The sequence below is a fragment of the Paracoccidioides brasiliensis genome (genome assembly GCF_000150735.1).
Source record: "Paracoccidioides brasiliensis Pb18 unplaced genomic scaffold supercont2.9, whole genome shotgun sequence".
Lineage (NCBI taxonomy): Eukaryota > Fungi > Ascomycota > Eurotiomycetes > Onygenales > Ajellomycetaceae > Paracoccidioides > Paracoccidioides brasiliensis.
The window spans coordinates 392,505-407,420 of record NW_011371366.1 but is presented as its reverse complement, the minus strand read 5'-3'; the positions used below and the strand labels follow the sequence as shown (position 1 = coordinate 407,420).

The 14,916-nt window shown below is 42.8% G+C and overlaps 4 protein-coding genes and 1 non-coding gene across 5 annotated transcripts; 3 read left to right on the top strand and 2 right to left on the bottom strand.

The window, feature by feature from the left end:
* Positions 1-86: 86 nt before the first annotated feature.
* PADG_06655 (coatomer subunit delta) lies at positions 87-1,796 on the top strand (the record flags this gene model as incomplete). The annotated part of the gene is made up of 3 exons (XM_010763744.1): positions 87-536; positions 632-828; positions 890-1,796. 3 exons carry the CDS (start codon positions 87-89, stop codon positions 1,794-1,796), a joined length of 1,554 nt encoding a protein of 517 aa, XP_010762046.1.
* Positions 1,797-4,309: 2,513 nt separating this feature from the next.
* On the bottom strand, positions 4,310-4,672 carry PADG_06654 (uncharacterized protein; the record flags this gene model as incomplete). The annotated part of the gene is made up of 2 exons (XM_010763743.1): positions 4,310-4,372; positions 4,433-4,672. The coding sequence occupies 2 exons, from the start codon at positions 4,670-4,672 to the stop codon at positions 4,310-4,312; spliced, it is 303 nt and encodes a 100-aa protein (XP_010762045.1).
* A 656-nt stretch (positions 4,673-5,328) lies between these two features.
* PADG_06653 (uncharacterized protein) lies at positions 5,329-6,905 on the top strand (the record flags this gene model as incomplete). Its single annotated transcript, XM_010763742.1, has 7 exons — positions 5,329-5,338; positions 5,415-5,440; positions 5,533-5,623; positions 5,697-5,787; positions 5,849-6,009; positions 6,069-6,360; positions 6,422-6,905. 7 exons carry the CDS (start codon positions 5,329-5,331, stop codon positions 6,903-6,905), a joined length of 1,155 nt encoding a protein of 384 aa, XP_010762044.1.
* Positions 6,906-9,099: 2,194 nt separating this feature from the next.
* On the top strand, positions 9,100-9,218 carry PADG_12165. The gene has a single exon. It is a non-coding gene; the product is annotated as a tRNA-Lys (tRNA).
* Positions 9,219-12,701: 3,483 nt separating this feature from the next.
* Positions 12,702-14,667, bottom strand: PADG_06652 (uncharacterized protein; the record flags this gene model as incomplete). The annotated part of the gene is made up of 5 exons (XM_010763741.1): positions 12,702-13,733; positions 13,794-13,830; positions 13,890-14,117; positions 14,181-14,483; positions 14,558-14,667. The coding sequence occupies 5 exons, from the start codon at positions 14,665-14,667 to the stop codon at positions 12,702-12,704; spliced, it is 1,710 nt and encodes a 569-aa protein (XP_010762043.1).
* Between the last annotated feature and the right edge of the window lie 249 nt (positions 14,668-14,916).

The window sequence follows — 14,916 nt, the reverse complement described above, 5'->3', positions numbered from 1 at the left end:
CCACATCCTAAAGCAATGGTGAGTTTGATTTGAGAAAGTGACGAACACATTAGTCCCTACGTATACTGACTCCCGCAAAACTCGCAATGCAGGTTATCCTCGCAGCATCGATATGTACACGGGGGGGCAAAGCGGTGCTCTCCCGCCAGTTTCGGGAAATTTCTCGGTCTCGGATAGAAGCGTTGTTGGCATCATTTCCAAAGCTGGCAGACTCCGGCACGCAGCACACCATCGTCGAACAGGACAACGTCCGATTCGTATACCAGCCATTGGACGAGCTATACATTGTCCTGATCACAAACAAACAGTCCAATATCCTCCAAGACATAGACAGCTTGCATATCTTTGCCCAAGTTGTTACCAGCATTTGTAAGAGTCTCGACGAACGGGAGATATTACGCAATTCGTTCGAGCTTTTGAGCGCCTTTGATGAACTGGTTACGTTGGGCTACCGGGAAAACCTGTCTTTGTCACAAATAAAAACTTTCCTTGAGATGGAAAGTCACGAGGAGAGAGTCCAGGAGATTATTGAGAGGGTAAGCGTCACCTCTCCACCTCTCCCTCTATATATATACATCCGGGTGTAATCGATGTTGTGGCGCGTGTTTCATTCTCTAATCTACGACTACAGAACAAGGAACTCGAAGCCACCGAGGAGCGAAAACGGAAGGCGAAGCAATTGGAACTGCAGCGCAAAGAGGCCGCCCGGAGTGGTCGTGGCGTGACTCCACGTGCTCCATCATATCCGGTCTATTCTCCGCCAACCCGGCCTACACCAACTGAAGCAATTAACTCTTACGAGGCGGAGAAAAAGAAGACGTTCGGCAAGTAAGTTTAACAACCATGTCTCCATCTGTTAGGTCTACTGCCCTGACTAATGCGGGTATAGACCCATGGCTCTACGAGGCAAGGGAATGCAGCTCGGAAAGAAATCTAAAGCCACCGATATGTACGAGAAGGTTCGAGGGGATTTGGGCCCTGAATCTGAAGAAATCCCCTTGGTTTCTACCGCTACAGCACCCGCCCATTCAGATGCCGTTGCGCAGTCTCGCGCCTCCGTGTCCGCTGACCGCGAGCCCATCCACGTTACGGTGGCTGAAACAATTTCCGCCAAACTCTCCCGCGATGGCACAGTGAAGTCATACGAGATCAAGGGCGACCTCCAGCTGCGTATCACCGATGACACATTTGCCAAAGTAAAGCTTGGCTTAACAGCCAACCCTACGCATGAGGCCGTCTTCCGCACCCACCCTAATGTCGACAGAGCTCTATTTACCAATTCCAAAACCATTCAACTGCGGGATACTTCCAAGAGCTTCCCTCATAACATCTCCATTGGCGTTCTTCGATGGCGTGTCACGGGCACAGACAGCCCAGACGTCCTCCCGATCACATTTACGGTCTGGGTTAATCGGGGTGCTCAATCGAGCACGGTCACCATCGAGTACGAGCTGAACGGGTCAGATCCCTTGCGAGACGTCGTTGTCTCCATTCCCTTCGGCACCGTTGAGCCCACCGTGACGAATTTCGATGCCATTTACGAAGTGACTGGGGACAGCTTGGACTGGAACATTGGCACAGTTGACGAATCGAATCCATCGGGTAGCTTTGAGTTTGAGTCCGAGGACCCAAATAATGACGAGAATGAGTTTTTCCCGATGAGCGTGAGGTTTCAGAAGGCGACACCCTTTGTGGATGTTGATGTGCAGACTGTGTCGTTGTTGGAGATGGATGGGCAGACGGTGAATTTCTCTAAGGACTTCAAAACTATTGCGGATGGATATGTGGTTGAGTAAATTTGACGCTGGCCTGTTTTTCACTCCTTGATGTTTATGTTGTTCCGTCTTAGATATTTTTTTATTTTTGTTTTTCCTTTGGTCACCCCCTTCTTTTTGCTGTGCTGTCTGTTCGATTTCTTCCTGTGGACTATATAAAGTCGTATTATATTTAACCAATTCTTGTTTTTCTCTCTTCCCCTCTGCGGTTCCTCAGTGCTTAGTTTTGGCACCTTTCTAGGGAAATGGGAACTGAAGAATAAAATGAAATCTAGGTGATATCTTTAAGCATTTTTCGCGCTTAATTCTCTCAATACGGTCTGGTATACTCACATCCGCCCTGAAGCGGACTATCCTCCTCTGGGAAAAGGCTAGTTGTGGGGGGCCCCCACACGCTTCAAACACTAACCTCCACACACCTTTCAAACGACCGTCAACACTTCATTGGAGGAATGAGCCAGTACAGAACAATCCCTTTCATCTCCAGAGTCTAAACTGTAAGAACAGTGAGATTTGACATACCTGACATTTTTTGATTTGATGCAGCACTTGCAATGTGGAACCCGTCTCCTCTTTGACATTACAGAGGCTGCTATTTCCAGGTCTATTTGAGCCTGTCAACAAATTTTATAACTTAAAACACCAGGTTCTGTAAATGTCCTTAAGGGATGAGAGGAGGTCAGCTTCAGTACTATTTCATATAACAATATGCTTCTATATCAGTGCTATCATATAAATATATATATATAACTTAATAAAACATATAACTAACTAATAATTTGTAAAATTAAAACTTATAACATATAATTAAATAAAAAATATTATTAATTATCATAATTTTTTAATTTTTTAAAAAGATATAAAATGTTATATTTAATAAATTATAAAAATTAAATAATATAAAATTAAAATTTATTTAAAAATATATTAAAAATGTAAAATAATAATAATAATAATAAATAAATAAATAAATAAATAAATACAAATATAAAAAAATTTCATATTTATAAAATACTAATTTTTAAAAAGCAAAAAACTTTTTATATAAATAGACTTTATATAATATTTAATTGCAAAAATTATTTTTATTATGCTGCTAAATACAATGAAAAAAATTAAAAAATGAAAGCTATAAAGACAAATATAAAATTTTATACAAATCAAATCAAATGAAGTATAATTCATAGTTAACTATATATAAAAAGTTTGATTATAAAAGATTATCACTTAAATATTAATTTATTATAATTATATTTATAATATAGCTTTAAGATTAACAACTTAAATAATTAAATAATTTTTATTTTCTTTTACTAAATCAAATAAAAGCAATATATTTATAAATTAAAATTATTAAAAATATTAAAGCTAATAAGTTTATTTTAAAAAAACAATTCAAATTATAATATAGTAATTGATGCGTACGAGCAATCGAATAGGTAGGATAAATCATGTCTGATTCTCTTCTAATAAGATGGGCGGACGCCCTGCTATATATACACACTATAATCGCTCTATATGGTAGGAGCGATCGCATAGGATAGGAAATATAGGAAAGATTGGGGCCCCTGAGTGGATTAGGGAGGGGCGAATAGAGAGCGGATACTAATATACGGAGGGGCGGAAGAATAGGGGCGGAACGCCACAGTAATTAAATATTAAGATATTTACTTAAATATCTATAATAAAGATTTTTATTAACTTTAAACTTAATTTGTTATTCTAGAAGAATTTATATAAATTAAAGCTGAAATTACTAACTACTTTTTAAACTAACTAGTTAATTATTTAGTAGGTTTTAAAAAGTTAAAAAGACTATATAAGTATAAAGCAAATCTCTTGCACTTCTAAATATTATACTATCTGTTAACCAAGCTGCTGATCAACCTGTGAGATTTATAAAGTTATAAAGTTAACAGAAAAAGCTAATTTTATTAACAAAGTTCTATTATATAAATCTGTCATTTCAGTAACTAGTTAGTCAGTAGTTGACAAGTTTTAAGATCTAACTATAATTCTCTCTTATTTAATTCATATATTTTCAGTCACTTAATTCAGGTACCATCTAAGTTTTCGAATTAAATATTGGATTTTAATACAGTCTAGCCCTATCTAATAGATTCATATTTTTAATTATATTCAAATATAATAATTGTTGTTGAGAAATCTTGTGGAATTGTAGGTTAAGTCGGCTGAGAAGGTTAGTCACGTTAGTTATGACGGACGGAGCATATAGATCGAACAACTTCACTAACAGGCTGGGCTGACCTCCCCACGTGCAATCTTATTTTCTCTTTATCATTTTCTCTAGTTCTTTTGAATACTACTGACATTTTTCTTATTTCATTTTTTCAGTGAAAACATATAGAAATGAGCAAGGTTTTTGTAAAATAGTTTTGCTGGTATAAGGACTATGTAGTTGATAAATGATTTACAGTGTTATTGTGAGAGGTTCTGTTCTGACTAGGATGAGGTCGGGTCACATGGCGAGGTGGGGCAAGCCTTTTAGTGAAGTCGACTCTATCTACAGCCTATTACGACGCGGCCCCGTTAGGGCCTCCAGCCGGGCTTGGCGCCGCTTGGTTGAAACATCCACCCTGGCCTCAAACAAATATATCAAACACGCTTGAGTCTCCCTGCTTCATCCACAACCACACTGGAACCCAGCAACCCCTCCCAGCTTCAGCAACGGTCCCCGTAACGCCCGCTGAGGACTCCTCCTTTGTCACATATCTCCCTTCCGTCCCGCCCGCGCAAGTGTCTGGCTCTACCGGGTTGCGGCATCCTCCCTGCCTGTCCATAACTTCAAGAACAATTTCCGTCCAGAGACTTCCGTCCCCCACCGGCCCACGATCCGTCCTCTCATGCGCAGCTATATGGCCGCCTTCACCAGCCATCTTCTCTTGAACCCTCTCCTATTCTCTTCTCGAAAATCTATTGCCGGGACTTGTTAACCGTTCGCCCTCGGAACGACCATTTCGCGCCATCCCCTGCTGATAGATACCTTACGATCCCTCATCTGGATTTCCCCCCCCCCCCCCCCCCCCCCCTTTACGGAGAAATCTGCCGCTCGTTTCAGTATAACGATCACGATTCTCCATCACAGGAGAGGGTGAAAAGAACAGTACTATATATACAATCCATTGCGTACAAGGCAAGACGCCCCGCACCTGATCGAACTAAAAAGTTGTAATCCTGCAGAAAGTTGCTGGCTCGATTTCTGTACGGCCTGGGGATAAATTGGAAGGAATAATTTGATTTTCGATAGAGAGGACATATATCATTTCTACATTTGCACGCCAAAGCGGTAGCCACCGTGGATTCGTGTGGCGTTGTTTATCCGGCGTTATCATTGAGGTTCTCGAAGCGGTGGGAGCGACTTGCTCCAGATTTATTTCATAATGGTTTCAGACAAGTCAGTCTTTCCCACTATCCGTCCGGGTTCTTCATTGTTCGTTGTTCGTTGTTGGGTGGTATGGGAATTGCGAGACTGACATGGTTATTGTGTGAGTGTGATAGATATATCGGATTGGCGCTTGCTATAATGTCAACTATGGCTATTGGTAAGATATCTCTCTCTGTTAATGATACCTACCTATGACTGTGGTCGATCTTATACTTACTATGCCTCCTTTATAGGCAGTAGTTTCGTAATAACAAAGAAGGTCCGTTCCGTTAAGTTATTTCCCTCTCTAGCTCATTCTGACACAATTGCCGTCAAATCTTTCGCTCTTGACCTAACATCTATATGTTGTAGGGCTTAATGGATGCGTCAAATAGGCACGGCTTTGAGGGCGATGGATTTTCGTACTTAAAGAGCCCAATATGGTGGGGAGGAATAATAACATGTACGGAGTCTACGGGCCCTTTAATCATCAGATCTTCAACTCCAAGCAGCATCGTGCTGACATCTAGGATTAGTAATTCTTGGGGAAATTGCGAACTTCGCCGCATATGCGTTTGCGCCAGCGATATTAGTGACGCCCCTGGGGGCACTTAGCGTTCTTATAGGGTAAGAAGCTGATTATCGGTGACCGAGCAACTGAAGGCTTTTCGTACTAATTGCTGCACAGTGCTGTTCTGGGCGCATATTTTCTGGGGGAGCGCCTGGGGATTCTTGGAAAGCTGGGCTGTGCATTGGCACTGCTTGGTTCTATCATTATCGTTCTCCATGCGCCTCCAGATGAAGAAATTGAAACAGTGGACGAGATCTTGGGATATGCCATTCAACCAGGTAAGTTCCTTATAAGCAAAAAAAAGTCGTGTATGCTATGAAGCTAAACATTTTCACAGGCTTTCTTCTTTATTGTCTAGCAGTTGCTATATTTTCTACCGTTATGATATACAGAGTGGCTCCGAAATACGGGAAGAAAAACCCACTAATCTACATCTCGATTTGCTCGACAGTTGGCTCAGTCTCAGTTATGTCTGTCAAAGCATTTGGGATTGCGTTGAAGCTCACTCTAGCTGGACATAACCAGTTTACCCACCCTTCTACCTACGCCTTTGCTATTGTTGTTGTATGCTGCATTTTGACACAGATGAACTATTTCAATAAGGCTCTTAGCCAATTTTCGACCTCAATGTAAGTTAGGAAACATTTGCTATGTACCGTTTTGTCTCCATTTGCTGACCCTACATGGCAGAGTCAATCCCCTATATTACGTCACTTTTACAACCGCAACCCTCTGTGCCTCCTTCGTCCTATTCCACGGTTTCAACACCACTGACCGTGTCAACACCATATCCCTTCTCTGTGGATTCCTAGTGATTTTCTCTGGAGTCTATCTCCTAAACTTATCTAGGACGGACCCCGATGGTCAACGACTAGCTGGAAAAACTGATGAGGAAGACGGTGTCCCGACCGATGGAATTGCCTCTATTCAAACCCGCCGTTCATTACACAATCGAAGAAGCATCGACTGGCGACCACGCAGTTCTTCTAGCCTTGACTATTACGGAGGCCCCAGTGACCGGCAAGGACTGATGCATTCCTACGATGTCGAAACAAGTGCATTCGGTCTCCAAACTCTTAGAGAAGAGAGCAATGACGGTGATCAAGAGGACTCAACACCAAAACGAAACGGCTCAGCGCACCCGGCAGGCTCCCCAAAGGATTCCGGAGTTTGAAGGGAGAAACATTCTTCCCTTACCATCCCCATCTTCCGGTCCTTTGTTTCTCTTCGGTCAACCTATTTCCCTTCAGTTTCTCAGCACTCTATTTCGTTAAGAAATAAGACGTCCCAATTTTTTTTTCGTTCGAATTTATAACGGTTGCTCCATGATATGATGGGAAATGATCACGAAAATAACTGTTTAAGATCTCACCCTCCCTTGTCTCTTCTCTCCCTATTTCCCCACCGTATCTTATCATGGTCACGGGTCGGGCCAGATTCGAAAATACAATCATAGCAATTTCCAAGCAAGCACATGAACAACATTTATAATGCTGGCTATTTTGCTCTTCCTCCTCATATTCTTCTTCTCCCTTTTACATTTTCTCTCGCTATATTCTGTCGACTTTGGGCGGACACTTTTGATCGAACCAGGTTAGGTTAAGGTTAAGCTAGGTGTATATAACTAATTTTTTCCTCACTGGTTGTTTTGGCCTTATATCCCATGTATTTGTAGAAAAAATGGAGTTTTGGGGGGGTTGTTATATATATTTTTTCCCACTTATACCATCTTTTCCTATCAATATGGATTGAGTTGTTTGATTGATATCCCCCCCTTTTTCTTCCTTTTGCCCTCCGACGCTTCATGGACATTCTGTGATTGCACTCGCCAGTTTCCGTTTCCGTTTCTTGGATTGAAAGGAATGAAAGCCAATAACAACTACATACATCCTTCGAAAAGAGCCCCAAAGAATTTACGTACATACATGAATGAATGCAAATAGCTGACAAATGACCCGGTGGGGGGAGTCTTTTTCTTCCTTTTTTTCTAGTGTATTTGGTTTCTCTCCTTTCCTCCCCTCCGATATCTTCCAATCCGTGTTCGAGAATTTTATAAATCTGGTTTCTTTTTTCTTCCTTATTTCCCCCCACATACATTTCTCCGCCTGATAGAGTAAAAGCGAAGCATCTTTCTTCACCAAACTCATATATATTTACATGTACCCTGCCTGACCTAACCCCAAATCTCTCACCTTGCAAATCTAGACCAGCCAGTAGAGCAGCTTTCCTCGTTTTATGTACATTGCAGCTATAACATCACACAGTATGTGTGGGCATCTTAATACACATTGTATATATGCATTCATTGATATTATTTTCTCCATATCAGACATCTTCAATCAGCTATGCGTAGAACCATGTCCATCGCAGACCATCTTTCACTTCGTACAAATTTCTTCATCATTGGCTGCCGCCTACACCTTTGGAGTTGTTTAGATTTCCCTTCTAAAAACTGCAACCGTCTGCTGATAGAAAAAGTCTACAATTACATGACGCATTATATATATATATCCCTGAGATCCCCGGTCTAGTCTACGACACTACCAACGGAATAAGGTTTGCAGATGCGCGTTTGGATTGTTGCGAAGTTTAAACGAAAAAGTTAAAGTAAGATTTGGTTGGCCGATTAACTAACTACTATTGTGGGTAGAGATTTAAGTTCCTTGAGATCAACCAAGATTTCTGTAGTTAAAGGTGAACCATGGATGAATGAGGAAACTCAAACGATCGACTTCTCGCAGAAACGGCCTAGGCAAGTTATGAGAATATATATATATCTTTTAGCTGATAACATGACGTTTATACATGAGTATCTCAAATATTAATAACTTGTTAAAATGGCCAGCGACCATGTAGTTACCACTGATAGCGGATGTGGGGGGTTTAGCCTTTGATCTGCTGCTCCAGTGGCTCTTGCACGGCTGTTGGGAATAAAGGTCCGTTATGTCCTCAGATTAGTTATACATGAAGTAAGCCACCAAGCGTAACTATCATTATTCAGTCCTGCTAACGACCCATGTTTGTGTTCCGCAAACGAAACGTTGTGTTGACCAGTTGTAAACACCTGAGCCCCGTGAGAGGCGACGACCGTAAAGGCTAAATTGCTTACTTTGTCATTTTCCCGCTTTAAAGGTCCGATCTTCTAAAGGGAGTTGAATGGTAGGGGTTGTTGAATTTCATCTTTTGCTCCTCGTTGGTATATATATATTTCCCCGGAGACAAATCGTTGTTTTTCGAAAGTGAATGACTTCAATCCCAAACGACTGAGAATCAAGCTTTATTTTGGTTGATCGTCTTAGGAGCGAAGAGAGGCCTAGCCGATGCCCAGTACTTGAGCACCAGAGAGGTCCAGTAATTTCAGCAAATCAGCCGGGCTAGCTCAATCGGTAGAGCGTGCGGCTCTTATGAGTTTGAGACGTCTGAATATTCAAATATCTCGTCCAGTTGATCAACCGCAAGGTTGCGGGTTCGACCCCCGCGTTCGGCTTTCCTTTTGCTCTTTTTTGTTGGTGTATCCGTTTTTCCCTGGTGGAACCTGCAAACTATCATGATGTCAAGCGCTAAGACGACTTGGTGAGTGAGCAGTTCAGACCGACAGTGGACTCAGTCTTGTAAGGACAGCCAACCTCCGTTGCGGTGCGACTGAAGAGGATATGAATTGAGCCAAGGGCTAGATAATGCAGAATAGGGGTTTTTTTTTTTTTTTTAATTTTTTGAGCAACACCGATAAAGATCAAATATCACCTGGGATAGGGATTACCTCAGGAAGCAAAGGTAAAATCGAAGCCCCGTGCTTGCTTCAAAGCTTGGATAGACCCTCTTATTCGGTCGCGATCCGTTGGCAGTGGTCCTCTTGCAAAGACTGATATCAGTAAAAAGGGACGAAATACGGTTAGCATGTACGGCGGAGATCGCTGCTCTCACAGTTGGTGTCTGAGAGGACGACTCTTGGGCGCATCTAAACGAGGGACATTTATTTCAAGAGATGGATAAGATCTAGACGTATATTTTTCCGCGTTGACTGTCCAAGATTTGCTGTGCCTTTTTTACCCCTTAAAGGTCCCCGGTTATTGGCCCTGTCAGCAGTCTAACCTGACCCTACTGGATCCAACCACCAGGGTATTTTCAGGAGACTTGCGCACTCTGGTTCTGGTCTGGTACGGCTCAGGCTATAGCAGCAACGGCTCAGGTCCAAAGACAAAGATGAAAAATGCTTATATTGAGATTCCAATAGAACCACCTGCATGATGACTGCCTCTGCCAACGGACAGAGCGATTGCTCATGGTGGGGGGAAATCCATCACAGAAAATTGATTCACATGCCCCACGCGACAGCCTCGGCCAAAGGGGGCGTGATGGGCAAATTTACGCTAAAAGCATCACTATTTTCCAATAACTAGTCCCCTGTCATTTTGACTATCACACAGCCCCCATGAGCTGGCATTCTGGAAGAGCACATCAGATGTTGAAACAGGGCTAAGTTAATGAGACGGTGTGGGAGGGGTTGCACGGTCCACGGCCCTGCAAATCTTCTCATTCCCTCGCGGGTAGTTATGATTTCGTTCCTTTCCAATTCCCCACTTCAACGCATAATTATGCCACCAGTTCGCAATAAAAACGCATGAAGCCCTATAAAAATAGAGGAAAGATCTGAGAATATCTACACTATAGCAATCCCTTAATTCATGAAGCTGCGTGCATTTGTGGAAGTTCTCCATTCAACTCGGGCTTAAAATGACCGATGTGCAAGAAGAACATTCTGATGTTGCAGAGAAACTTAATGTCCCAAAGCAGTTAGCCTTGCGAGTCTGCCTTGCCTCAAAATAGAAACCGAGCCGCAACTTAAACTCTAATAAGGTTTCCTAGCGCCACGATTTCCCTTGTTTTAGTCCAGCTGACATATTAGAGACAACTATTAAACACAACATCTCATGCGGAGTATGTGTTGAATTCATACACCGACCGCCATGCAAGAATTTAAACTGCATTTTGGCTTATAAGGGTTATCCATGGATAAAAAGGGCGAACTTAGACTTGCTTGATGTTCCGTGGGATATTTACCCATTCTCGTCGTAGCTCTTTGTCATTGTGCACACGCCACCTCGGATCTTCACTACGCTAATTCCAATCCAACTGCAGTTCTAGTATACCTTGAATGGTTGATATCTCGTATCCGGTACCAAACCCACTAACTTTGACAGCAGCAAGTAAATTTTCATTCCCTAGCTGCACTCCGTCTCTGCTGGGCCCTACAAACAGACCTTGGTCAGATCGACTACCATAGCCACACCAAGATTTGATCCCCTGGTGGGATCGCCCCGTAACCTTAACCAACATCCCATGATACTTTTTGTCTTCCTGAGGAAAATTTCAGAAAGCCTTGGTGTATGTTTGTGCCTGGAACTAGACCACATGCTATGGTCGGAGGCCAGTGCCAATCATTTCTCCGATCCTTCTGATTCCGTCATTTGTTGCCAAAAGGCTGTTGTTTTGGCCAGCCTTGCGAATCGTTTTACTATGCATGTATCAAGTCAGTTTATTTTTACAGCCTTTCCTTCTTGTTGTCACGAGAGGGGAAATTGAACCCCAGCCCTCCATCTTTCGAAGTTCCCTGGCATGCTTAGAATCAGTTCTATGGCAATCACGCCAGAATGTATCCGATGGGCACCCCGTAATTTTCTCAACCTAGAAATTTGAAATTAAGCTAACACATGTGTGTACATCCCATAAATACATTGCTTCCTCAGAAGCCAATTGCCAGCGTCATAGCACGGTGCTTAATGAATCTATGGTTTATTCCACGTGGTTCGACCCGAGCAAGGTTTTTCGCTCAAAAGTTGAATGCCACTTTGCTGCGGGCTGATCTACAACCTGAAACTTAAGAAAGTAAAGTCTGTTATTATAATGCATGTCAGGATAAGATTAGAGTTTAGTTTCAGAAGTTGCTGCGCATTTATCCCTTTGCGCATAGTCACCCCCACGTAACTAGCTGCTGGGTGACCAAGCCTTCCCGCCAAACAGAGTATCCGAAAGTTAATGCAGGAGAAGAACGTAATTCTGTCAGGGAGAAAGTAAGAAATACGACCCCTAGTATGATCAATCTCTAAAATTTTGAGATGGAAGTAAGAAATTGATAGATACAATACTTTAATAGACTTTGTATCTTTCTGTAGTATTATTCTGTTGTCTCATGTAATAGATGGAAAACACATAAAAGTGGGGAATTATATGCCCAAAAATCTTCTGCGAACGGTAGATTGATAGGGGAGGTTGGGAGAAATAGAAGATACAAAATAATTAGCATAATCAAGTCGTAGTTCTGCCATCATGCTCCTAATCCAGGAGGGAATTGAAAAACAATGGGGAATAGAAACAAGCGAAATAAGATTCCGTCATTCGTTTCCGCTGTCGCTGCATTATGTTTCCAACACTATCAAACAATGCGAGTATAGAGGAAAGAGTAAAATTCTACATTAAATAAACTGTTGCTCCAAAGAAAAAGGGGGTATTTGTAAAGGCGAACGCCCATCTGGTAAGTTTGCCTAGAGAGCCATCATGCATGGAGAGAATTTCCACATACTACACCATCCCATTGCTATCATTCCACGTTCACGTCGCGAGACTCAAATTTATCGGGACAAAAGAGATGTCATCTTCGCGATTTGATGATAGGGATGATAACAGAACGTTGGTTTGTATGTACGATATTATTATCGGAATATCGGGAATCGAGAAACTAATGAATTCTAGTAGGGTTTCGAGTAAGAGCTGCGGCGTGATGCGGATTGGTCCCTGCATTTTCATCAAAGATGAAAATAAAGAAAGACTCAGCCGCATATTTCTTGCCATGTTTGTGTGAGAGTATGTGGGTGTGTGAAGATGGTTTTCAAGGTGATTCTTAGCTTTGAGTGTCTGTGTATGCGTGGGAAGTTGGAACGAATGCATTGAGTGCAATGTGAGTGGATATGGATCAAGTCCAACAGAGTTCGGAATTGACCAACCCTCCTGAGATACCGAGTGTGGAAGACTCGTCATAATCCGACCCCATAACCGGTGATCTATTTATTAAATTTCCCAAGTACGAAGGGTTGAAAATTGAGGAGTGGGTTTGAGGACTGTGCTTGTAATCCCCCCCCAGCCGATCGTCTGCGTGGTCAGAATGTAGCGTGGGAGATGTGCTGTAGACCTGGGATTGCCGTCGGGATGTAATTATTGTTGGCATCTGGTATGGAGAAGTAACGATCGCTGGAGTTAGAGGAGAGTGGAGGGGAGATGTCGTATAAGCAGAGTAGCCGGAGCCGCTGGATGGAGAGGTAGATGGAAGATGCAGATTGGGCAGTTCGTCGTATGGATTGTGCGAGCTAGGAGAGTAGGCATCGAAGGAACTCCTCGGGGGCCACTGGAGACGACCGCGGTATTCAGCAACAATCTCGCATGGTAACTCCATCAGGCTCAGAGCCAACTGGATTTCTGGAGCAAAGGGTTGAGACGCTTTCCTCGCATGCAGGATTCTACGAATGTCTTCTATTGGAAGGACTGACATGGTGCCAAGGTATGAGCCCCCGATTTCAGGGAAAATTGGCTCCAGGGCCAAAGCCACCCCAAAAAATTGAGAGAGCACTGCAAGCGCACCAAGATCCGATTCTCCGCCTCTCAGCATCGTGGGGGGAAGCCAAAAGAGCCACGTTCGTAGTGGCTGAAGCCTCTCAAAGGCAGTATCCGGCGATTGCACTGGCATGTCATCGCGCAACCGCTGAACGAAGTGTAGTAAATCAGTAACTCTTTCATAGTGTTCCTGATTGTGGGAGAGTCGCTGGTGAATGTTTAACAGAGTACCCAAAATCCGGTCCAGTCTCAAAAGGTCTTCGTTTTGGAACTGATCTAGTGCTCCTGGATACGTTGGTGTTGCCGGTGTTCTCGCACTTCGAAAAGCTCGCTGGTTATCCATAAATCGAGCTAATTCCGACTCTTCCTTCCACCACGGTTGCATTGAGTTAAGTACCTATAGGTAGTGTTAGACTTGTCGATTAAAGAAACAAAAAAAAAAAAAAATCACTCTTACAGTTGAGACGCCCTGCTGCAACGAAGCCCAGCTCCTCCTGTGCAGAAACTCTCTTTAGTGGAAATTCCGACCAAGTCAAAAAAGGACAACACCTACCATTCTTTAGCTTGCCATGACAGAAGCAACGATGCTGCTAAGATGGCATCAGAGTTTTCCCGAGAGAAGCTACCGATAGCTTCATGAAGGCCCTTTAAAGCAATGCCCCGATGATGATACGCAAGGTTTTCCGTTTCAGGATTTTGGGTCATCCAGGCTAGGTGAAAGGAAGATAGAGCAAGAATCGCGCTCATGACAAACTCGTTCGACAACGCGATAGCCAAAAAGCTGCAAGTCCAGCATGTTAGTATTATACATGTTATCAAGTAGGAAAGTAAATGTCAAACTTACATGGGCATTTTCTGCGCCCAAACTGTGCAGTTACTGTATCCTCGCCGATGTAGGTCGATTGAAAGTCCAGCAATGTGGTGAATAAGGCGCAAATCAGTCCGTGAAAACTTGAACCAGTATGCCCTAGAGCTGAGTTGCAGTTCGGGAAAAGGGGGATTCCCAGTCTTCAGCCATTCATCGATTTCGATATCAATCTCTGGAGACATGAGAAGATCCGGTCCAACTATCTGTGCCGGTGCTTGATCTTGGACTATAACATTGTCCATGTAATCGCAACGACAATTGTGTTTGGTGCAATTTCGACTGGACGAGCGATATTAGTTTGAGATGCCATATTCACTGCTAAATACTCTACCAGTTTACAGGTGTATGCGTACCATTGAGGAGTTGTTTCGTCACATCGAATATGTCGTCTTTTACAAGTCTTGCAGCCCTTCCTAGACTTCGTATGGCTCTTGCGAGGAGGTCCACCTCCAGGTCCAGCCATTTTGGAAAATAGTTTAGGTTGATGCTTTGGGTTCAGAGAGTTGATGTCGGAGCAAGAAAGCTTTGAGCACAAGGCACACGATCATATATAGAAAATGAAGTACAGTACAAGTAACAAAATATAAATAGAATATCACTTCGTATAATATCCCACGAAGAAGTTCGCGAAGAAGGATGATCAGCAGGAACGGGAAACGTTTCTTGGTTCCGACGCTTCGAAGGAAAGTTGAGGTAATATAACTTTCTTCCT